General features: G+C 44.8%; 1 protein-coding gene across 1 annotated transcript in view; it reads left to right on the forward strand.

Annotated features, from left to right (window-relative positions):
* Window positions 1-24,531, forward strand: part of LOC144482259 (putative G-protein coupled receptor 139) — a 31,468-nt gene extending 6,937 nt beyond the window's left edge. The window contains exon 3 of the mRNA XM_078201447.1: window positions 23,624-24,531. Coding sequence (XP_078057573.1) covers window positions 23,624-24,531 — 908 coding nt within the window. The remainder of the gene's footprint in view (window positions 1-23,623) is intronic.
* Window positions 24,532-25,885: the final 1,354 nt, after the last annotated feature.

A 25,885-nucleotide genomic window follows, 5' to 3' on the forward strand; every position in this document is an offset into this window, starting at 1 on the left:
CATTCTACTCTATCTGTCACAAGACTGATCAGAACCTGTTCCCTGTTCCAGTAAAACACCTGCACAGAACACAACGCAAAGCTGGAAGCTGGAAATCTGAAACAAATACTGAAAATGCTGGAAATGCTCAGCGGATGAGGCAAAACTTTTGATTAATGGAGATTTCTGTAAAACAAGCTCCTGAAGCGCAGCACAGCTGCACAGTTTAAAGTTTCCTTCCATCCACAATGGATGGTCCATTCTATGATTTTGAACAATTCAAATTGATAATCTGCATTGTTATTCTCGTCACCACAGCCAGAAAACCACTTCGGGCATTGATGTCACCCTTGAATTTGAAATTTGTAAATTCATTCTCTATCTTTTTAAAGCTACTATTGAAACTGTATCCATCAGCCGCTCAGTTCTTTGTGAATGAGAAGGAGAATTGAAGATATATTTGGATAACTTTCCTTTGACCAAATTTGTGCAGAAGCATAAAGGCGGGAATCACACACAGCACTTCATTAAACTCACGAGCTAAACATTGAAAGGTGAGAGTGTTTAATCAAGGGATGGTTCTATTTATTCATTTATTATTAATGGAGAATAGAAAAGTTGGAACAGTCTGCAATCTGGGCAATGTAATTGAGCAAACTGAAACACAATGGGGACTGGGCACGATAAGCCTACCATGGGCAATGCACAAAATGGAGGTACAATGTTGACTGAGTTGTGAGACGGAGCAGGGAGGCATTGCCGGGTGAAACTATATCGGAAATTGGGAGTGCCACATGTTTACTGATCACTGCAGAATTAGAAGGGGCAATGCAGACTTCAGGCTGGATATTCAATGGGTTCTCAGATTGGTGAATAGACTGGAATCTTAGCATGGTAAAGATGCAACAGGGATTAGATAGGATGAAGGTGTACCCTTATTTTACATCACCTCTCCTCGATCTTCGGAGCAAAATATATCACTTCATAATTCCCGACATTAATTAAATTGCATCTGTCTCGTGTCTGCCCATTCCACCAGCCTGTCCATATCTTCTTGAAGATTATCAATATCCTCCTCACTAAAGTTCATAATATTTTCAAGTCTTGCATCCTTGGCAAATTTTGAGATTGAAACCTGTACCCCCAGATATAGTAAGAAGTTTAACAACACCAGGTTAAAGTCCAACAGGTTTATTTGGTAGCAAAAGCCACACAAGCTTTCGGAGCTCCAAGCCCCTTCTTCAGGTGAGTGGGAAGGGGAAATGCAGAAGGGGCAATGCAGGGGCAATGCAGAATGGGCAATGCAATATTCCCACTCACCTGAAGAAGGGGCTTGGAGCTCCGAAAGCTTGTGTGGCTTTTGCGACCAAATAAACCTGTTGGACTTTAACCTGGTGTTGGTAAACTTCTTACTGTGTTTACCCCAGTCCAACGCCGGCATCTCCACATCATGACCCCCAGATACAGGTCAGTAATACTTGTCAAGAAAAGCATGTTTCTCTCGACATTACATCCCCAATCAGAAATAGGTACAACGTTGTGTAATATATGCTTTGATAGGTTTGTACAAATAATTTAACTGTTGCGTAATGAAATTCTAACTATGCTAAACAACAATGATTCAAAATGCCATTTGGTTCAAAATAAAATGCCACTTTATATTTTCAGTTAAAAAAAAACATAGTTTTGCTAAATTAGCGGGATTCAAATGATGAATACAGCGGAATGCAGCGTAGTGGTAGATTTGGAAATGATATGGCAAGCACATTCAATATTTCGAAATTCCTCCGTCCCAGGCTCAATATAATGTGAACAATTCTTGCCTATTGTATCCCTCTCTGATGCCAAAACTTCAGTCTACCAGAGTGTGCTGCCATCTGCTGGCCGCAATACAGAACCGCAGCAGAGCGGAAGAAATTCACATGAAAGGTGGGTGTTGCAGAGACAGAACAATCAGGAATTAATCATAGAGTCATAGAGGTTTGTAGTATGCAAAAAAGCCCTTCGGCCCAACGTGTCTATGCCGCCCCCTTTTTAACCACTAAGTTAGTCTCACTTGCCTCTATTTGGCCCATATCCCTTTTACCCATGAAACTGTCTAAATGCTGTTTAAAAGACAAAATTGTACCCGCCTCTACTACTGCCTGTGGCAGCTCGTTCCAAACACTCACCACCCTCTGTGTGAATAAAATGCCCCTCTGGACCCTTTTGTCTCTCTCCCCTCTCAGTTTAAACGTATACCCTCTCGTTTTAGACTCCCCTACCTCTGGGAAAAGGTATTGACTATCTCGCTGATCTATGGCCCTCATTATTTTATAGACCTCAAAAAGGTCAGCCCTCAGCCTCCTACGCTCCAGGGAAAAAAGTCCCAGTCTACCCAGCCTCTCCTTATAATTCAAATCTTCAATTCCCAGTAGCATCCTATTAAGTCTTTTCTGCACACTTTCAAGATTAATAATATCCTTTTTATAATAGGGTAACCAGGACTGTACACATTATTCCAAGTGTGGCCTTACCATGTCTTGTACAACCTCAACAAGGCATCCTAACTCCTGTATTCAAAGTTCTGAGCAATGAAACCGAGCATGTCGAATGCCTTCTGTCCACCTGTGACTCTAATTCCAAGGAGCTATGAACATGTACCCCTAGATCTCTTTGTTCTATAACTTCTCCCCAACGCCCTACTATTAATTGAATAAGTCCTGCCCTGGTTCGACCTACCAAAATGCATTGCCTCGCATTTATCTAAATTGAACCCCATCTGCCATTCGTCAGCCCACTGGACCAATTGATCAAGATCCTAGCTAATTTTCTTCACTGTCCTCTATACTGATTGGATATCAGCATTAAATCCCACAGAGAATTCAATATTAATGGACTTTCCCATTATTCCGTAATGTGGAACTTGTTCCTGTCTGGAGCAGTTGAGTCAATTAGCATTGCTGTATTTCAGGGAACTCTGGATAATCAGACGATGGAGAATGAATTGTCATGGAGATGTTCGTGTGGAATCATGTACTAATTAGACCAAAATGCCCGGTTTCAATCAGTTATCGTCCAGGTAGAATGAGTACAGACTTGCAAAGTGTCTCAGACACAAGTACATTTATAATGAATATAGAAACATAGAAGAAACATAGAAAAACTACAGCACAAAACAGGCCCTTAGGCCCCACAAGTTGTGCCGAACATATCCCTACCTTTTAGGCCTACCTATAACCCTCCATCCTATTAAGTCCCATGTACTCATCCAGGAGTCTCTTAAAAGACCCTATTGAGTTTGCCTCCGCCACCACTGACGGCAGCCGATACCACTCGCCCACCACCCTCTGTGTGAAAAACATCCCCCTAACATTTCCCCTGTACCTACCCCCAAGCACCTTAAGATCACACAGATGTTGCAGCAGAGACAGACCGATACAGAATGAGTCCAACGCTGATAAATATAGAATCTTAGAATAGATACAACAAAGAGGGAGACCATTCGGCCCTTTCTCTGTGTGCTGTTCTGTACAAGAACAACTCATCTTGTCCCTTTCCCAGTCATTGTTCTCTTCAGGTGCTGATCCCATTCCCCTTTGATAACCCTGATTTCATGCTGCCTATACTCTCGGGCAGTGGATTCCAGGTCCTAAACACTCAGCACATTAAAAACATCCTTCTCCCCTCTGCCAGTGGGAACAGTATTTCTTCATCTACCCTCTTTAGACAGCACCTACAAACCCACCACCTCTACCTGCTACGTGGGGCACCAGCACCTGGAAACTCCCCTCCAAGCCACCCTCCGTCCTGACTTGGAAACACATCACGGCTCCATCAGTGTCACTGCGGCAAAATCCCTCCCTAACACTGTTGGGCTAACATCACTGTGGGTGTACCTACATCTCTGGTACTGCAGCGGTTCAAGAAAGCAGCTCATCATATCATTCTCAAGGTAAATTAGAGAAGGGGAATGAATGCTGGCCTGGCCAGTGACACCAGCTTGCGTAAGTTGAAGTTTTAACACTATGTATTAGTGTCACAAGTAGGCTTACATTAACACTACAATGAAGTTACTATGAAAATCCCCCAGTCGCCACACTCCGGCACCTGAGGGAGAATTTAGCACCGACAAGGCACCTAACCAGCACATCTTTCACATTGTGGGAGGAAATCGGAGCACCCGGAGGAAACCCACGCAGACACGGGGAGAACATGCAGACTCCACACTGAGAGTGACCCAAGCTGGGAATCGAACCCAGGTGCCTGACGAAATAGGTAAAACAAATAAAACCTCGCAACCACAACCGGAGACTGACAGATGCAGAACAAATCTCACTCACATACATGGGTTGGATACAATATTTCTCCGCCAATCTCACTCACTAACAGAGGGTAACATGCAGTCCAGATTGGGACATCCTTATCCAATGACAGTTTAACCAGAGTTTTACGCAAGAACATCTTATCACAACATGCAACATGTTAACCCAACACCGAACATCAGACCAGGAAGAAAACTTCCAGCCAAAAATGAAAACGGAGAATATTTTTAAACAGCAGGGAACACGTACGTTTACAGAGCAGGGGACATACTAACAGAACAGAGAAAACATTAACACAAGATGGATCAAATTTACATAGCCGGAAGCATATTTACGACAACACAGAGGCATTTTACACAACAGCAGAACAACTCTCAAAATCATAGAATCATAGAATCAGACAGCGCAGAAGAGGCCCTTCGGCCCATCAAGTCTGCACCGACCCATTAGAAAGACCTGAACTCCCACCTAATCCCATCTACCAGCACTTGGGACAGTATAACTTGCTGCAGCTATATAGGGCCTTGTTGAGGACACACCTTGAGTATTGTGTGCAGTTTTGGTTTCCTAGTCTGAGGAATGACACTCTTGCTATTGAGGGAGTCCAGTAAATGTTCATGAGACTGATTCCTGGAATACCAGGACTGACACATGAAGAGAGACTGGATCGGCTGGGCTTATACTCACTGAAATTTGGAAGAATGAGAGGGAGTCTCATAGAAACATATCAATTCCTGATGGGACTGGAAAGGCTGGGTCCAGGAAGATTGTTCCCGATGGGTGGCACGGTGGCACAGTGGTGATTGGCACAGTGGTTAGCACTGCTGCCTCACAGTGCCAGGGACACGGGTTTGATTCCTGGCTTGGGTCTCTCTCTGTGTGGAGTCTGCACGTTCTCCCCATGTCTGTGTGGGTTTCCTCTGGGTGCTCCGGTTTCCTCCCACACTCCAAAGATGCGCGGGTTAGGTGGATTGGCCATGCTCAGTTCTCCCTTGGTGTCAGCAGGGCTAGCTCGAGTAAATGCATGGAGTTCTGGAGATTGGGCCTGGGTGGGATTGTGGTTGGCGCAGACTCGATGGGCCGAAAGGCCTCCTTCTGCTCTGTCGGATTCTATGTACTGATATATATGTTTGGGAAGTCCAAAACTAGGGTCACAGTCCAAGAATGAGGGGTAAGCCATTCAGAGCTGAGATGAGGAAGAACTTCTGCACTCAGAGAGTTTTAAAACTGTGTAATTCTCGACCACAGAAAGCTGTTGGGGCTAGTCCATTACATATCTTCAAGAGGGAGCTGACTTGGCCCTTGTGGTTCAAGGGATCAAAGGGTATGGAGAGAAAGCGGAGTGAGATACTGAAAGTGCATGATTAGCCACGGTTATATTGAATGGAAAAGCAGGCTCCCAGGGCCAAATGGCCTATTCCTGCACCTATTTTCTATGTTTCCATGTTCATAGTTCTACATTTTCCCGCCTCTCTGTAATTTCTTTGCGAATCTGCTCCTCTGTATCTTTCCCATTTGTTCGTTATTTATCAAATAAACTGGGTATGTATTGTTACCTTCAACATTCCGTCTTTCAAGCCAAAGAGGTTCTGGCCGTGGATGATCTGGGACATCCTTCCATTAAAAACACTTGAACTCCCACCTAATCCCACTTACTAGTATTTGGCCCATAGTCTTGAGTGTTATGGCGTGCCAAGTGCTCATTTAGGTAATTTTGAAAGGATGTGGGGCATCCCGTCTCCACCACCCTTACAGGCAGCTCATTCCAGACCGTCACCATCCTATGAGTAAAACAATTTTTCCTCACATTCCCCCTCAACCTCCTGCCCCTCACCTTGAACCGATATAGCCTCGTGACTGACCCTTCAACTAGGGGGGATAGCTGATCCTTATCCATTCTGTCCATGCTCCTCATAATCTTGCACACAAAAATGCAGTCAGTGCCGACTCAATGGGCCGAATGGCACTGTAGGAATTGTATGATTCTATGATACTTGGTCTACTTGACTCAAATCATTGCCCAACACAAAGATCCAGAAACAATCTCCATCATCGTTTGCTTTCAAAAATTCTTCTGTAAAAGCACTCCAGAGCACATTTCAGAAGCCTTTCACCCACATTGCTCTCTATTACGTTTGAAATCTCCTGCCCCTCACCCTGAACCTATGTCCCCTTGTGACTGACCCTTCAACTAAGGGTAACAACTCCTCCTTATTCACTCTGTCCGTGACGTTCTTAATCTTGTACATCTCGATTGGGTCACCCCTAAGTCTTCTCTGCTCCAATGCAAACAACCCAAGCCAACCCAACCGCTTTTCATAACTTAAATGTTCCATCCCAGACCGCATCCTGGTAAATCTCCTCTGCACCCCCTCCAGTGCAATCACATCCTTCCAATAAGGTGGCGACCAGAAGTGCACACAGCTGTGGCCTCACCAATGTTCTGAACAACTCTAACAAGACTTCCCTGCTTTTGTAATCGCCTCGATTGATAAAGGTAAGTGTCCCATGTGCCTTTGTCACCACCCTAATCACATGCTTTCCGCCTTCAGAGATCTGTGAACAAACACACCAAGGTCCCTTTGTTCCACAAAACTTCCGAATGTCACCATTTATTGAATACTTCCTTTTCAAATTACTCCTTGCAAAGTGTCTCACCCCGCACTTTTCAGGGTGAAATTCCATCTGACACTTATCTGCCCATTTGGCGAATCCTTCTATGTCTTCCTGTAGCCCAAGACACTCCGCCTCACTGTTAACCACCCGACTAATCTTTGTGTCATCTTTTGGTCCTTGTCTTCCACTCCTTCTTCTTTTATCACATTCGTGACAAAGTGTTTCATCTCCAAGGCTCCTTCAGTCCTTAATCCTGCCTTGATGCCAAAGGCGAGCTCACCTTTGTCATTACGACGATAAATTAGCTCTGGTAATGTCCCCACAGAACTAGGCAGGATCAGGAGAATAACATAATACATGTGTGTAGTCTGGGCCATTCAGTAAGGTCATTTTATATCTGTCCCCTATCTTGTTAATTGGCCTTAACTCCTCCTCTGCCAAACAATTCAACTCCTTTGTTTGCTCTGGATCTGCACCATCACTTGTACACATATTGTTTGGCAAAGACATGCCTCAGATTGTCTTCCTTGCTGTCAGAACCCATTTCGACCATGGTTCCCAAAACCACTGTGGCAGTTACACTGCTGTGGAAACCATCTTAATTTATTTCGCCACCTGCTGCGTTCCGTACCATTTTACTGGCTATCCACATCTCTGCAGGCTGTACAGAACCATAGTTCCAGCAGTTCGTTTGAGATCATGGTACAGTTGTGGCAAACAGTCTCATTTCATGTTGTTGTCCTTTCCTTTGATCCATATTAGCATGATACTTTCACTTCTCAATCTCCTTTTTGAGAATATACATGATTGTTTATTCAACTACACTTTTCTTCAGATAGATGATGTGCTGTTTTGACAGTCGTGCAATTTACATTCAGGTAATTTGAACAACTCAAGAACATGTTCCAAAACAGGCATCTTGTCGTGTATCAGTCTCCAATCCTGCGCAATTTCTGAGTTCACATTATTGACGAGTAACTGGTTCTCCATCTCCAACTTCACCAGTTTATGTGATTGTTCAAGAGTTTAGGCTGCTGCATCTCAGACTGAGTAAACATCAGCTTCTCCTTCTGACCCTGTGCCTACTTGAAAAGGTCATGTCTGCAAGGATGTTGTTGAATTGGAACAGCATTTTTTACAACTGTTTGGTTCAGAATCATTTTAATTCTTCCCGGTGTATTCCCACATTTTTGTCCATGTGATATTAATAACTCTTTCAGGTCAGTTCAATTTTCCTCTGGAAGGTAACTCAATAATTTATCAAAATTCCCAAGAACTTCCTCATTATTCAATTTAATTTGAGGAAAGTCAAGTTCAGAGTCATTCAGAGTTCTTCACTTTGAGTTATAACCATTAAAAGATCCTTCTTCTGTTTTGCTTCCCGATCAAAATACCTTTTAAGCATATTCACATGGCACACTCTGTGAGATTTCCTTCTATCTGGTGTATTTATCAAATAATTCCCTTCACTCAATTCCCATTCAATTTGATAAGGCCCACTAAACCTTGCTTTTAAAAGTTCAACTACAACTGGTAGCAATACTAAGACTTTATCCCCACTAGGTATAATGTAGCGTCGTCAATCCACCTAACATACATATCTATATTGCCTTTTATAACATCTCAGTTCTTTTGTCATCTTGGTGTTATCGGGCGGCACGGTTGCACAACGGTTAGCACTGCTGCTTCGCAGCTCTCGCAACGCGCGTTCGATTCCCGGCTTGGGTCACTGTCTGTGTGGCGTTTGCACATTCTCCCTGTGTCTACATGGGTTTCCTCCGGGTGCTCCGATTTCCTCCCATAATCCAGAGATGTGCGGGTTGGGTTGATTGGCCATGCTAAATTACCCCTTAGTATCACGAGATGCGTAGTCCAGAGGGATTAGTGGGTAAATATGTCAGGGTACAGGTAAAGGGTCTGAGTGGGATTGTGGTCGGTGCAGACTGGATGGGCCGAATGGCCTCTTTCTGCACTGTAGGGATTCTATGATTTGTACCTTATTTATGATCCTCATATTTTTCTTACATTATTCGGACAAAACCTCTGTGTATACTTCAATTTTTATTTAATTCATTTGTGGGACATGGGCATCGCTGGCTGGCCAGCAATTATTGCCCAAACCTAGTTGCCTGAGGGCAGTTAAGAGTCAACCACATTGTTGTGGCTCTGGAATCACATGTAGGCCAGACCAGGTAAGGATGGCAGATTTCCTTTCCTAAAGGACATTGGTGAACCAGATGGGTTTTTCTGAGAATCGACAGTGGGTCATCAGTAGATTCTTAATTCCAGATTTTTTTTATTGAATTCAAATTCCACCGTCTGCCATGGCGGGAATGGAACCCGGGTCCCCAGAACATTAGCTGAGTTTCTAGATTAATAGCCGAGTGATAATACCCCAGGCCATCGCCATGAAAATACTTTCCAAACTGCAATTACTGTTGTAGTTTTGCAGAAATGTCAGAGGCAATAGCAAGATCCCCCAAAAGAGCGATGTAGTGACCAGGTAAATTGTTTTCTTCAATGTTATTGGTTGAATGATTAATACTGTTGTGGAAAACAAGGAGTAACCCTTCACCTGCCCATCATTCAATAGAGGCCATGGGATCATGTCCACTTGAGACAGAAATGAACTGGGATTAATCTTTATTCAAGAAAGATTTCAAAGACCAGAAATGTTGAAATCCAATGATATCACTGACTTGATTTGATTGATTATTGTCGCATGAATTGGGATGCAGTGAAAAGTATTGTTTCTTGTGTGTGCTCCAGACAAAGCATACTGTTCATAGAGTACATAGGGGAGAAGGAAAGGAGAGGTTGCAGAAAGGTATGTTACAGTCATAGCTAGGGTGTAGAGAAAGAACAACTTAACGCAAGGTAAGTCCAAACGTTTGATGGCAGCAGGGAAGAAGCTGTTCTTGAGTCAGTTGGTATGTGACCTCAGATTTTCGTATCTTTTTCCCAACAGAAGAAGGTGGAAGAGAGTATGTCCGGGGTGCGTGGAGTCCTTAGTTGTGCTGGAACTTTTCCAAGGCAGTGGGAAGTGTAGACAGAGTCAATGGATGGGCAGCTGGTTTGCGTGATGTACTGGGCTACTGAAAACACTGATCATAGAATCATGGAATCCCTACAGTGGAGAAGATGTCTGTACCCACCACAATCCGACAAAGGCCCTATCCCCGCATCCCCATGTATTTACCCTTCTAATCCTCTGACGTTGAGGAGAACTTAAGCATTGCCAATCCACCTAACCTGCACATCATTGGACTGTGGGAGGTAACCGGAGCACCCAGAGGAAACCCATGCAGACATGGGGAGAACATGCAAATTCCACACAGACAGTCAACCTTGGCCCAGAAATGAACGCGGGTCCCTGGCGCTGTCAAGCAGCATTGCCAACGACCGTGCCACTGTGCGACCCTAAATGATAGTGTTAGAATTTCCCAGTTGTTGGCAGAATAACACGTTGAATATTTAATCGCTAAGTAATATGAATGGAACTGTCCAGCGAAGCAATAATCTGAAATTTATATAGTCACAAGAGGAAATGCACTCATTGCAATTATCTTGTTGTTCACCTTATCTTTGAGAAAACAGCTCTGACGTTGAATGATCTTGCAACCATCGTATCCCCTTGTGAATCCCAAAGTCTATAAATTAAGGGATCTCGGAGCGTAGTGACTCGGAACTGAACAAAGACAACGCGTCTGCAGCACGGAGAAGCAGATCTCTGCACACAGAAAATGCATCTTGAAGCTAAACTTGCCCTGAAAATATGTTGCTCAATCCTCGCTATCATTGGCGTTCCTGGTAAGGGACACTGGTCCTTGGCGTTGTGTGAATGTGTGTGTGAGCCTATGTAATGTGCTCCATATTGTATCAGATTCATCTAGTTGGTCATTGTTGTATAGGAACGGTGGCGCGGTGGTTAGCACTGTCGCCTTACAACACCAGGGACCCGCGTTCAATTCCGGCTTTGTGTTACTGTCTGCGTGGAGTTTGTAAGTTCTCTCACTGCCCATGAGGACTTCCTCTGCATGCTCAGGTTTTCCCCACATACCAAGGTGTGCAAATTAGATTTAAGTTCATTTATTAGTGTCACAAGTAGGCTCGCATTAGCTCTGCAATGAAGTTTCTGTGAAGATACCTGAGTCGCCACACTCCGGTGCCTGTTCGGGTTCAATGAGGGAGAATTTAGCACAGCCAATGCACCTAACCAGCACGTCTTTTGGACTGGAGGAGTAAACCGGAGCACCCGGAGGAAACCCAAACAGGCACGGAGAGAATGTGAAAACACCACACAGAGAGTGACCCAAGCTGGAAATTGAACGTGAGTCCCTGGAGGGTTGGACATGCCAAATGACCCCTTAGTGTCCAAAGATGTGCAGGGGAGGTGGATTGGTCATGCTAAATTATCCATCAGTGTCCAAAGATGTGCAGGCTAGGTCGATTGGTCATGCTAAATCACCCCTCAGTGTCCAAAGATGTGTGAGTTGGGTGGATTATCCATAGTAAATGGTAGGTTCACAGGGGTGTGCCTGGGTAAGATTCTCTTTCAGAGAGCCGGTGCAGATTCGATAGTTCTAATGGCCTCTGTCTCACTGAAGAGATTCTATGGATAAGTTGCTTAATTTGGACGATTTGTTGCTGTACAATTTTACTGACTGTGGATCACTAACTACAATGGCGTAACCTGGTTATATTAATATATAATATCATCTGTAAGTATGTGAATGTTTCATAGCTATAGAAATCGAATATATGGATCAGGGTCAGGAAAAGATAAGATTAGTAAACTCTTAATAATGCAACTAATAGTGAAGTTCCGTCAAATCTCGGACAATCATAGTTAAAATAATTGCACTTTCGACAATCCAGAAATGTCATTTTTCTTGGACATATGAAATATAATATTGGACACGGCGTGCTAAGTTGTTTTACCAAGATTAGATGTCACTTGAATGTTAAATTTTATCTGGTTTAATTAGAGTCATAGAGTCATAGAGGTTTACAGCATGGAAACAGTCCCTTCGGCGAAACATGTCAATGCCGCCCTTTTTTTTAAACCCCTAAACTAATCCAAATTTCCCGCATTTGGCCCATATCCCTCTATACCCATCTTACCCATGTAACTATCTAAATGCTTTTTAAAAGACAAAATTGTACCCGCCTCTACTACTACCTCTGGCAGCTTGTTCCAGACACTCACCACGCTCTGTGTAAAGAAATTGCCCCTCTGGACACTTTTGTATCTCTCCCCTCTCACCTTAAACCTATGCCCCCTCGTTTTTTACTCCCCTACCTTTGGGAAAATATGTTGACTATCCAGCTGATCTGTGCCCCTCATTATTTTATAGGCCTCTACAACATCACCCCTCAATCTCCTATGCTCCAGAGAAAAAAGTCCCAATCTATCCAGCCTCTCCTTATAACACAAACCATCAAGTCCCAGGAGCATCCTAGTAAATCGTTTCTGCACTCTTTCTAATTTAATAATACCCTTTCTATAATAAGGTGACAAGAACTACACACAGTATTCCAAGTGTGGCCTTACCAATGTCTTGTACAACTTGAACAAGATGTCCCAACCCCTGTATTCAATGTTCTGACTGATGAAACCAAGCATGCCGAATGCCTTCTTCGCCACTCTGTCCACCTGTGACTCCGCTTTTAAGGAGTTATGAACATGTACTCCGAGATCACTTTGTCCTGTAACTCTTCCCAGTGCCCTACCATTAACTAATTCCTGCCCTGGTACAATCTACCAAAATGCATCACCGCGAATTTGTCTAAATTAAGCTCCATCTGCCATTTGTCAGCCCACTGGCCCAATTGATCAACACCCCGTTGCAATTGAAGATAACTTCTTTCACTGTCCACTATGCCACCAATCTTGGTGTCATCTGTTAACTTACTAACCATGCCTCCTATATTTTCATCCAAATCATTGGGATAAATGACAAATAACAGTGGACCAAGCACTGATCACTGAGGCACACCGCTGGTCACAGGCCTCCAGTTTGAAAAACAACCCTCCACAACCACCCTCTGGCTTCTGTCAAGAAGCCAATTTTGTATTCATTTCGATACCTCACCCTGGATCCGGTGAGATTTAATCTGATGCAACAATCTACCATGCAGTACCTTATAAAAGGCCTTGCTAAAGTCCATGTAGACAACATCAACTGCACTGCCCTCATCTACCTTCTTGGTTACCCTTCAAAAAACGCAATCAAATTGGTGAGACATGATTTTCCACTCACAAAGCCATGCTGACTGTCCCTAGTCAGTTCTTGCGTCTCTAAATGCCTGCAGATCCTGTCTCTCATTATATCTTCCAACAACTTACCCACTACAGATGTAAGGCTCACTGGGCTGTAGTTCCCAGGCTTTTCCCTGCAGCCCGTTTTAAACAAAGGCACAACATTTGCCACTCTCCAATCTTCAGGCACCTCACCTGATGATTCAAATATCTCGGCGAGGGGACCCGCAATCTCCTCCCGAGCCTCCCACACTGTCCTGGATATACCTCATCAGGTCCCGGGGATTTACCTACCTTGATGCGCTTTAGGACTTCCAGCACCTCGTTCTGTGTAATATGTACACTCCTCAAGATATCACTATTTATTTCCCCAAGTTCCCTAACATCCATGCTTTTCTCGATAGTAAATACTGATGAGAAATATTCATTTAGGATCTCACCCATCTCTTGTGGATCCGCACATAGATGACCGTGTTGATCCTTAAGAGGCCTTACGCTCTCTTGTTACTCTTTTGGCCTTTATGTATATGTAGAAGCTCTTCGGATTCTCCTTTGCCTCATCTGCCAAAACGATCTCGTGTCCCGTTTTTGCCCTCCTGATTTCTCTCTTAACTCTACTCCTACAGCCCCTATACTCTTCAAGGGATTCACTTGATCCCAGCTGCCTATGCATGTCATGTGCATCTTTCTTCTTCTTGACCAGGGCCTCATTATCCCGAGTCATCTAGGGTTCCCTACTTCTGCCAAGCCTTGCCTTTCACTCTGAGAGGAATGCATTTACCCTGAACCTTGGTTAACACACTTTTGAAAGCCTGTCACTTACCAGACGTCCCTTTGCCTTCCCAGAGACTCCTCCAATTAACTTTTGAAAGTTCTTGTCTGATACCATCAAAATTGGCCTTACCTCAATTTAGAATTTTAACTTTTGGGCCATACCTATCATTCTCCATAGCTATCTTAAAACTAATAGAATTATGGTCACTGGTCCCAAAGTGATCCCTCACTAACACTTCTGTCACCTGCCCTTCCTTAATTCCCAAGAGAAGGTCAAGTTTTGGCCCCTCTCTAGTCGGGCCATCCACAGACTGAATGAGAAATTCCTCCTGAATACACTCAACAAATTCCATTCTTTTCAATAATAGCTCTTGCATAATTGTTCTTTTTCTGAATTTTACTGGAATAGTCCATCTATATTGCTATTTGCAAATGATCTATGAATATGTGCCTCCGACACACTTTGTCACCTGTTCCCGATGGTGGGGTGAGTCCAGAACAAGGGTGTCATAGTTTTAGGATAAGTGGTGAAACTTTTAGAACTGAGGTGAGGAGAAATTTCTACATGCAGAGGGTGGTGAATATGTGGAATTCACGACCACAGAAAGTAGCTGAGACCAAAATGTCGTGTGATTTCAAGAAGAAATCAGATATAGCTCTTGGGGCTAAAGGGATCAAGGGATATAGTGGCAAGGCGGGGGGGGGGAGGGGGGCGGTGGGGGATCAGGATATTGAATTCGATGATCAGCCATGATCATAATGAATGGCAGATCAGTCTCAAAGTGACGAATGGCCGACTCCTGCTTCCAGTTTCTATGTTTCTATGTTTCTGCCAAGTGGACGATTTTGACTTATAATAAAGGCATTGCATTTCCAACGGAGAGGTTTGCACATTTATGCATCAGTCTGGTCAAACAACTCCTGATGGCTGCAAGGTTCAGCCCCCAGTATCTTATTTTATAGATATATCATTGGCAAACAGATCAGAAACTCCAAGGTATATTACGCTCTTATCCGAGACCCCAACTTTTACATTTCATTCTGGCATTAGGTGGCACAGTGGCACTCGGGCAGCACGGTGGCACAGTGGTTAGTACTGCAGCCTCACAGCGCCAAGGACCCAGGCTCAATTCCGGCCTCGGGTCACTGTCTGTTTGAAGTTTGCACATTCTCCCCATGACTCTGTGGGTTTCCTCCGGCTGCTCCGGTTGTGTCCCACACTCCAAAGATGTGTAGGTTGGATGGATTGGCCATGCTAAATTGTCCCTTAGTGTCCAAAGATGTGATGGGTGAGATGGATAGGCCATGTTAAATTGCCCCTTAGTGTCCAAAAATGTATAGGTTAGGTGGATTGGCCATGGTAAATTGCCCCTTAGTGTCCCAGAAATGTGCAGGTTAGGTGAATTGGCCATGCTAAATTGCCCCTTAGTGTCCAAAGATGTGCTGGTTAGGTGGATTGGCCTTGGTAAATTGCCCCTCAGTTTTCAAAGATGTGCTGGTTACCTGGATTGGCCATGCTAAATTGCCCCTTCGTATCGAAAGCTGTGCCGGTTAGGTGGATTGGCCATGCTAAATTGTCCCTTACTGTCCAAAGATGTGCAGGTGAGTTGGATTGGCCATGCTGAATTGCCCCTTAGTGTCAGAAGGGTTAGCAGGGTAAACATGTGGGGTTATGGGGATAGAGTCTGGGTGGATTGTTCTCAATGCGAGCTCGATGGGCCAAATGGCCTCCTTCTGCACTGTCGGGATGATATGATTCCACGAATAGGGTGAGCATAATGTGTTTCACTCCAGGTATGATTCAGTTGATCCACTAGGAAGCTTTTATCAACTCAAATTTTACTTAAGAACACAATTAGAATAAAACGAAATGAATTAGCATACTTTTCTAACCAATTAAAATGCTCAAACATGAGAAAATCAAATTAAAAAACAGGTCCTCAAGGGTCATAATCTCCGGATTACTGCCCGAGCCACGTGCAAATTGGCATAGGGAGGCAAGAATAGGGGAAGTTAACACGTGGCTGAACGAGTGGTGTGGGAAAGAGGGGTTCTTTTTCATGGGACACTGGCATCAGTTTTGGGGCAGGGGGGACCTATACCGTTGGGATGGTCTCCACCTGGACCGAGCTGGGATCAGTGTTCTGGCGAAGAGAGTAAATAGGGTGGTCAATAGGACTTTAAACTAGAGATTGGGGGGGGGGGAAGGGAAAGTCAGGGAACCAAGAGGTGAATCAGTGGGAAGTGTAGCTGCTTAGGATTACAAAAAATCACGAAAAGACAGCGCTCAGGAGAGGTTACGATATTCCCCATCTCACAAAATATGACACAGTGTCTGGAAAGGCTCAGTAAACCAAGGTCCACCACACTACGAAAACAAAAAGGGACGGTCAATAGGGAATTAAAGGTGCTATATTTAAATGCCCGCAGTGTCCGGAACAAGGTAGATGAGCTTGTGGCCCAGATTGTGACTGGCAGGTATGATGTGGTAGGCATCACAGAGACGTGGTTGCAGGGGGTTCAGGACTGGCAGTTAAACATCCAGGGATTCACAACCTATCGAAAAGACAGAGAGGTGGGTAGAGGGGGCGGGGTTGCCTTGTTAATTAGAAATGAAATTAAATCAATAGCACTAAACGACATAGGGTCAGACGATGTGACGTCTGTGTGGGTAGAGTTGAGGAACCACAAAGGCAAAAAAACCATAATGGGAGTTATGTACAGGCCTCCTGACAGTGGTCAGGACCAGGGGCACAAAATGCACCACGAAATAGAAAGGGCATGTCAGAAAGGCAAGGTCACAGTGATCATGGGGGATTTCAATATGCAGGTGGACTGGGTAAATAATGTTGCCAGTGGACCCAAAGAAAGGGAATTCATTGAATGTTTACAGGATGGCTTTTTGGAACAGCTTGTGATGGAGCCCACGAGGGAACAGGCTATTCTGGACTTAGTGTTATGTAATGAGCCAGACGTGATAAAATATCTTAAAGTAAGGGAACACTTAGGAAGCAGTGATCATAATATGGTAGAATTCAGTCTGCAATTTGAAAGAAGGAAGGCAGAATCAGATGTGAAGGTTCTACAGTTAAATAAAGGTAATTACAGGCGCATGAGGGAGGAACTGACAAAAATCGACTGGAAGCAGAGCCTAGTGGGAAAGACAGTAGAACAGCAATGGCAGGAGTTTCTGGGAGTAATTGAGGACACAGTGCAGAGGTTCATCCCAAACAAAAGACAGGTTATCAGAGGGGGGATTAGGCAGCTATGGCTGACAAAAGAAGTCAGGGAATGCATCAAGGCAAAAGAGAGAGCCTATAATGTGGCAAAGAGTAGTGGGAAGTCAGAAAATTGGGAAGGCTATAAAAACAAACAGAGGATAACAAAGAGAGAAATAAGGAAGGAGAGGATCAAATATGAAGGTAGGCTTGCCAGTAACATTAGGAATGATATTAAAGGTTTCTTTAAATACATTAAAAACAAACGGGAGGCAAAAGTAGACATTGGGCCGCTCCAAAATGACGCTGGTAATCTACTGATGGGAGACAAGGAAATAGCTGAGGAACTTAATAAGTACTTTGCGTCAGTCTTCACAGTAGAAGACATGAGTAATATCCCAACAATTCAGGAAAGTCAGGGGGCAGAGTTGAATATGGTTGCCATCACAAAGGTGAAAGTGCTAGAGAAACTAAAAGGTCTGAAAATTGATAAATCTCCAGGCCCAGATGGGCTGCATCCTAGAGTTCTAAAGGAGATAGCTGAAGAAATAGTGGAGGCGTTAGTTATGATCTTTCAAAAGTCACTGGAGTCAGGGAAAGTCCCAGAGGATTGGAAAATTGCTGTTGTAACCCCACTGTTCAAGAAGGGAACAAGAAAAAAGATGGAAAATTATAGGCCAATTAGCCTAACCTCAGTTGTTGGCAAAATTCTAGGATCCATCGTTAAGGATGAGATTTCTAAATTCTTGGAAGTGCAGGGTCGGATTAGGACAAGTCAGCATGGATTTAGTAAGGGGAGGTCGTGCCTGACAAACCTGTTAGAGTTCTTTGAAGAGATAACAAATAGGGTAGACCAAGGAGAGCCAATGGATGTTATCTATCTTGACATCCAAAAGGCCTTTGACAAGGTGCCTCACGGGAGACTGCTGAGTAAAATAAGGGCCCATGGTATTCGAGGCAAGGTACTAACATGGATTGACGATTGGCTGTCAGACAGAAGGCAGAGAGTTGGGATAAAAGGTTCTTTCTCAGAATGGCAACCGGTGACAAGTGGTGTCCCGCAGGGTTCAGTGTTGGGGCCACAGCTGTTCTCTTTATATATTAACGATCTAGATGACGGGACTGGGGGCATTCTGGCCAAGTTTGCCGATGATACAAAGATAGGTGGAGGGGCAGGTAGTATTGAGGAGGTGGGGAGGCTGCAGAAAGATTTAGACAGTTTAGGAGAGTGGTCCAAGAAGTGGCTGATGAAATTCAACGTGGGCAAGTGCGAGGTCGTGCACTTTGGAAAAAAGAATAGAGGCATGGACTATTTTCTGAACGGTGACAAAATTCTGAACGGTGACAAAATCCACTTTGGTAGGAATAACAGATGTGTTGAGTATAGGGCTAACGGGAGGACTTTGAATAGTGTGGAGGAGCAGAGGGATCTAGGTGTATGTGTGCATAGATCCCTGAAAGTTGGGAATCAAGTAGATAAGGTTGTTAAGAAGGCATATGGTGTCTTGGCGTTTATTGGTAGGGGGATTGAATTTAGGAGTCGTAGCGTTATGTTGCAACTGTACACAACTCTGGTGCGGCCGCACTTGGAGTACTGTGTGCAGTTCTGGTCCCCACATTACAGGAAGGATGTGGAGGCTTTGGAGAGGGTGCAGAGGAGGTTTACCAGGATGTTGCCTGGTATGGAGGGGAGATCCTATGAGGAGAGGCTGAGAGATTTGGGATTGTTTTCGCTGGAAAGGCGGCGGCTAAGAGGGGATCTTATTGAAACATATAAGATGATTAGAGGTTTAGATAGGGTGGATAGTGATAGCCTTTTTCCTCTGATGGAGAAATCCAGCACGAGGGGGCATGGCTTTAAATTGAGGGGGGGTAGTTATAGAACCGATGTCAGGGGTAGGTTCTTTACCCAGAGGGTGGTGAGGGATTGGAATGCCCTGCCAGCATCAGTAGTAAATGCGCCTAGTTTGGGGGCGTTTAAGAGATCCGTAGATAGGTTCATGGACGAAAAGAAATTGGTTTAGGTTGGAGGGTCACAGTTTTTTTTTTTTACTGGTCGGTGCAACATCGTGGGCCGAAGGGCCTGTTCTGCGCTGTAATGTTCTATGTTCTATGTTCTATGTTCTAAAGTGCAAAGGGACTTGGGAGTCCTAGTCCAGGATTCTCTAAAGGTAAACTTGCAGGTTGAGTCCGTAATTAAGAAAGCAAATGTAATGTTGTCATTTATCTCAAGAGGCTTGGAATACAAAAGCAGGGATGTACTTCTGAGGCTTTATAGAGCACTGGTTAGGCCCCATTTGGAGTACTGTGAGCAATTTTGGGCCCCACACCTCAGGAAGGACATACTGGCACTGGAGCGGGTCCAGCGGAGATTCACACGGATGATCCCAGGAATGGTAGGCCTGACATACGATGAACGTCTGAGGATCGTGGGATTATATTCATTGGAGTTTAGGAGGTTGAGGGGAGATCTAATAGAAACTTACAAGATAATGAACGGCTTAGATAGGATGGACGTAGGGAAGTTGTTTCCATTAGCAGGGGAGACTAGGACGCGGGGGCACAGCCTTAGAATAAAAGGGAGTCACTTTAGAACAGAGATGAGGAGAAATTTCTTCAGCCAGAGAATGGTAGGTCTGTGGAATTCATTGCCACAGAGGGCTGTGGAGGCCGAGACGTTGAGCGTCTTCAAGACAGAAATTGATAAATTCTTGATTTCTCGAGGAATTAAGGGCTATGGGGAGAGAGCGGGTAAATGGAGTCGAAATCAACCATGATTGAATGGTGGAGTGGACTCGATGGGCCGAATGGCCTTACTTCCGCTCCTATGTCTTATGGTCTTATGGTCTTAAAATATAATTTGTATCAGCGAGCTGTCTCTATTCCAATTTGAAGCAATATCCACATAGACACACAGCTTTCTTCAGAATCAGTTAGCACAAGTATGCTGACGTGGTGCTAGATTTCCTGTCTTTTAACAATTCTGGATGGAGATCCAGACAGCAGTTTCCAGAGAAGGATGTTTTTTTTATTTATTTTACTTCTGTCACAAGTAGGCTTACACTAACACTGCAATGAAGTAGCTGTGTAAAGTCCCAAGTCACCCCACTCTGGCGCCTGTTCGGGTACACTGAGGGAGAACTTAGCACGGCCAAGGCACCTAACCAGCACGTCTTTCAGACTTGTGGGGGGAAACCAGAGCACCTGGAAGAAACCCACGCAGACACACGGGAGAGCGTGCAAACTCCACAGAGACAGTGACCCAAGCTGAGAATCAAATCTGGGTCCTTGGTGTTGTGAGGCAGCAGTGCTAATCAGTGTGCCACCGTGCTACCCCTCTCCTCAGTCAGAAAAGTACATCTCATCTCTGTCAGCTTCTAGTTTCCAAATTTATTCATGGGGAAAAGAGGGGCACTGTACTGTCTCAACTCAAAAGCAGCACCTAAAAAGCAACTGAGTTTGAATTCTCTCCGTAAGCCAAGCTCCACCCAGTCATATGACCCTACCTGACAACCAACAAAACCATAGAATCATGGAAAGCCTACAGTACAGAAAGAGGCCATTCGGCCCATCGAGTCTGCACCGACCACAATCCCACCCAGGCCCTACCCCCATATCCCGACATATCTTACCTACTAATCTCTCTAACCTACGCATCTCAGGACGCTAAGGGGCAATTGTTTTAGCAGGATTTTTTCAATTCAGTCGTGGGACATGGGCATCGCTGTCTGGCCAGCATTTATTGCCCATCCCTAGTTGTCTGAGGGCAGTTGAGAGTCAACCATATTGCTTTTGGCTCTGGAGTCTCATGTAGGCCAGGCCGGGTAAGGGCGGCAGATTTCCTTCCCTAAAGGACATCAGCGAACCATACGGGTTTTCCCGACAATCGACAATGGTTTCACAGTCATCAGCAGATTCTTAATTTCAGATTTGTTTTTAATTCGAATTGCAACATCTGCCTTGGCGGGATTCAAACCCGTGTCCAGAGAATATTCGTTTCCAGAATAATAATCTGGCAATAATACCACGAGGACTTGGCCTCCCGCTCATTGGAATTTAGAAGAATGAGAGGTGATCTCATTGAAACATATATGATTCTCCAGAGCCTTTACAGGGTGAATGCTGAGAGGATATTCCCCCCGCGCCGCCACACCCCCCCCCCTCCCAACCCCTCCATGGGAGAGTCTCGGACCAGAGGGCATAGTGTCAGAATAAAGGGGCACCAGTTTAAGACTGAAATGAGGAGGAATTTCTCCTTTCAGAGGGCTGTGAGTCTTTGGAACTCCTTGTCACAGAGAGCAGTGGGGGGCAGAATTCTTGGAAACATTTGCAGCTGAGATTGATAGATGTTTGATCAGTAAGGGGATCAAAGGTTACAGGGAAAGAACAGGAAAGTGAGGAGTGTCGGAACAGGCATGATCCTATTAAATAGTGGAGCAGGTTTGAGGGGCCGAATGGCCTACTTCTGTTCCTATTTCTTATGGTCTCTAACCCCTGCTCCATGTTTTTTTAGCTAAATTCATCTTAAATTTGCACCTTGTTCGAATTTGCCTTTCTTACTACAAGTTGGCTTTGTGCAAGCTTATCAAACCATCGAGGCTGCATCGACTCCCTGACAGAGTTCCTTAACTAAGCCCGCTGCCCTGCCCTATCCCTGTATGAAGTTTAACAACACCAGGTCAAAGTCCAACAGGTTTATTTGGTCACAATTTTATTCACAATATTTTATCTCCACATCATGACTATCCCTGTATCCCAAACATTTAACATAGCAAATCAATCCAACACATCTTTGGATACGAAGGGGCAAATTAACATGACCAATCCACTGAACCTGCACATCTTCGGACACTAAGAGGGCATTTAGCACGACCAATCCACCGAACCAGCAGATCTTTGGACAGTAAGGGGCAATTTAGCATGGCCGATCCACCTAACCGACACAACTTTGCTCACTAAGGGGCAACCTAGCGTGGCCAATCCACCTAACCCGCACATCTCTGGACACGAAGGAGCAATTTAGCATGGCCAATCCACCTCACCTGCACATCTTTGGACACTAAGTGGCAATTTAGCATGGCCAATCCACCTAACCTACACATCTTTGGACACTAAGTGGCAATTTAGCATGGCCAATCCACCTAACCTGGACATCTTTGGACACTAAGGGGCAATTTAGCATTGCCAATCCACCTAACGTGCACATCTTTGAGATGTGGGAGGAAACTGGAGCACCCGGAGGAAACCCAAGCAGACATGGGGAGAATGTGCAGACTCCGCGCAGACGATGGCTTAAGCCAGGAAGTGAAAGCGGGTCCCTGTTGCTGTGAGGCAGTAGTGCTAACCACTGTGCCACCGTGCCACCCACAATTTAATGATATAAATTCAAAGAACAACTCAATTTAGACACCATCCAACCACCACGTGTGATTTTCACAGTGTTGGGTCAGTGACTGGCCTGGTAAGGCCTCCGAGCAGGCGAGTTGGACCATTGAAATATTTTACATTATGTTACGCTCTCTGACTTAATGGTCACAATTGAAATGTCCGTTGACAACGGGCAGGATTTTACAGCATTGGAACAAGCAAGACTGTAAAATCCCGAACATATTTACAGGTTAAAGTTTGACTGACCTAATTTCCCCATTAGATACCAGATAGCTAAAAATGCCACACTGAATTGGGGTACGGCGGTGGGGGGGGGGGAGGTGGGGGGTGCTTAAGGGCTTTGCTTTTGAATCCTCTCCCCCACATTGGGGATTGGATCACCCCCCACCTTAACCCCCGAATCTGAGCCACATAGAAAAGCACTCAACCTCCATCCGAGCTATCCAAGAACCTCACTACCAGAGCAGACCAGAACCCCCTCCCCAAGTTTGGGTACACCTCAAGATCAAATACCCCTTAAATCAAAAACGCCCCTCCCACTTTGGACTTTTCAGGATTCTTATCGATACACAAAACAAACCTTCGGGTTTTGCCCCCGCGCCGCCCCCCCCATCTCCCCCCGCCGTGGATTAGACCTTCCCTCCAGAATCAATAACCTCCCTGGGGCGGCATGGTGGCACAGTGGTAAGCAATGCAGCCTCATAGCGCCAGGGACCCGGGTTCAACTCTGGGCTTGGGTCACTGTCTGAGCGGAGTCTGCACAGTTTCCCCCGTGTATGCGTGGTTTTCCTCCAGGTGCTCCGTTTTCCTCCCACAGTCTGAAAGATGTGCTGGTTAGATGCATTGGCCATGCTAAATTCTCCATCAGTGTACCCGAACAGGTGCCGGAGTGTGGCGAATATGGGATTTTTGCAGTAACTTCATTGCAGTGTTAATGTAAACCTACTTGTGATACTAATAAATAAAACTTTTAAAACGTCATTGCCGAACCATTGATATTGGCTCTAAACGCATGCCCATGCTGTGTGGGTTATGCATGCAGAGTATTTAATCGGGCTCTCTCTACCTTCCCTCTTTTACAGTTAACATAGTGGCGATTGTGATCCTGTCCAGGGGAAAATGCGGACTCTCCAATTGCACCACTCACTATCTGGTGGCCATGGCAACAGCGGATCTCCTGGTCATTATTTTTGAGATTGTACTGTTTCGGATCAAGTACTATTATTTTCCTATGTCTTTTCTGGACATCACCCCTGTCTGTAGTGTTATGATTGTCCTGTTCCGTGCAGCCACTGATTGTTCTGTCTGGTTCACTGTCACTTTCTCTTTCGACCGCTTTGTGGCCATTTGTTGCCAGAAGCTATCAACAAAATATTGCAATGAGAAAACTGCGGCTGTGGTTCTCGCAACAACAGGCATTCTGCTCTGTTCGAAAAACATTCCCTTTTATTTTTCAAATGCACCTGGGGAGATAATCGATAAAGTACCGTGGTTCTGTACTGCACGTCCGAGCTACTATACTGAGCCTGGGTGGGTGGGATTTGATTGGCTTGATACGGTTTTAACCCCATTGCTCCCATTCGCTTTAATTCTACTGCTCAATGCTCTGACAGTCAGACACATTGTTGTGGTCAGTCAAGTCCGTAAGGGACTCAGGGGTCAGAACAGTGGAGGGAATTGCAGTGACCCAGAGATGCAGGGCAGACGGAAGTCTATGATTTTACTCTTCAGCATATCCGGCACTTTCATACTTCTGTGGACGGTCTATGTTATGGAATTCCTATATTACAGTATTAGAGGAGAAAGTCCAGAGGGTTATAATGAATCTGAAGGGCTATTTTTGCAAGTTGGATATCTGCTGGTGAATGTAAATTGCTGCACAAACACATTTATTTATGGGGTAACTCAGTCCAAATTTAGGCAGCAGGTCAAAAGTGCGATGAAATATCCAGTTGCCTCAATTATTCAACTAATTAATAAACAAGTGTGATGCTACTGTGCTTTTAAGGAATGTAGTTTAACCCTGTTTCTCTGAATTTTTTTGTAGCGTTGCCATGATGTCTGTTGGAGGCATATAATGGGCCATTTGGTTTATTTTTAATTTGGGCCTGATGTAATGTCCTGGAGTTTTGGGAGTTTTACGACCCTTTTGACTTGTTGTGGGGAGATTGCTTGAGAGGTCAAGGTCAGGTGGCTCGTTCACAGAGGAATCCAAGGCTTCACTTTTAGTTTTAGTGAGTAGCTGTTGGACTCCAAACTGAAATGCAGTGTGTTTCTGTGTCTCCCCCTGACATTAGACATTCTGCTGGCTAGGTGGAAGTAGTCTTTCTTCCTCTCTGGAGAGAACATTTTGCTGTTGGTTGTTTGCTCGCTGGAGGCAAGCAGTGGTTCTATCTCTGCCTGAAGGTGGACTGGGAGCTACAGGACAGGGGAGTCAGAGTTTCAATTCTGCATCCAAAGGACTAATTCACAGCAGGTATTGCAGAGCTGAAAAATCACATGAATGTATGTATTTTCTGTGCTAAACTGAAACGGGGTGGGGGAGTGGGGTGGTGGGTTGTCAGAATGTTTGCTTGGTTGGAAAAGAAAATTGAACTGTTAAGGTTTGTATAATACCACAATTGGTTTTTCTCTTGTTTGTAATTGATAAACGTTCTTGCTAATTTTCTTACTATACGTGTTAACTGTATTCTGAAATAAACGTTGTTTGGTAAAAGCTCCCTAGTGGGTCAAAGAAGAAACAACAGTACAGTACAAAAACAGGCCCTTCAGCCTACCAAGCCAGTACCGATCTCGTTGACCAAACACCTGTATCCTTCGATACCCCGCCTGTTCATGTGCCTATCCAGATCAGTCTTAAATGTCACTAAGTGTCTGCCTCAACCACCTCACTTGACAGTGCATTCCAGGTCCCTACCAACCTCTGTGTAAAAAGAATTCCCCACCGATTTCTACTGAACCTTCTCCTACTCCCCCCCCCCCCCCCCGCCCCGCGGCCTTACGTTGAACTTGCACTCCCTTGCAATTGCCATTTCTGCCCTGGGAAACAGCTTCCAACTGTTCACCTTATCTACGCCCCTCATAATTTTACAAACTTCGCCCCTCAGCCTCCGTCTTTCCAGAGAGAACAATCCCAGTTCATTCAATCTCACCTCATAGCGAAGACCCTCCATACCAGGCAACATCCTAGTAAACATTTCCTGCACTCTCTCCAAAGCCTCCACGTCCTCTGGTCGTGTGGTGACCAGAATTGGACACAGTATTCCAAATGTGGCATTACCAACGTTTTATACAACTGTAACATAATTTGCCAACTTTTATACTGGATGCTCTGGCCGATGAAG

This window comes from Mustelus asterias, unplaced genomic scaffold (genome assembly GCF_964213995.1).
Source record: "Mustelus asterias unplaced genomic scaffold, sMusAst1.hap1.1 HAP1_SCAFFOLD_35, whole genome shotgun sequence".
Lineage (NCBI taxonomy): Eukaryota > Metazoa > Chordata > Chondrichthyes > Carcharhiniformes > Triakidae > Mustelus > Mustelus asterias.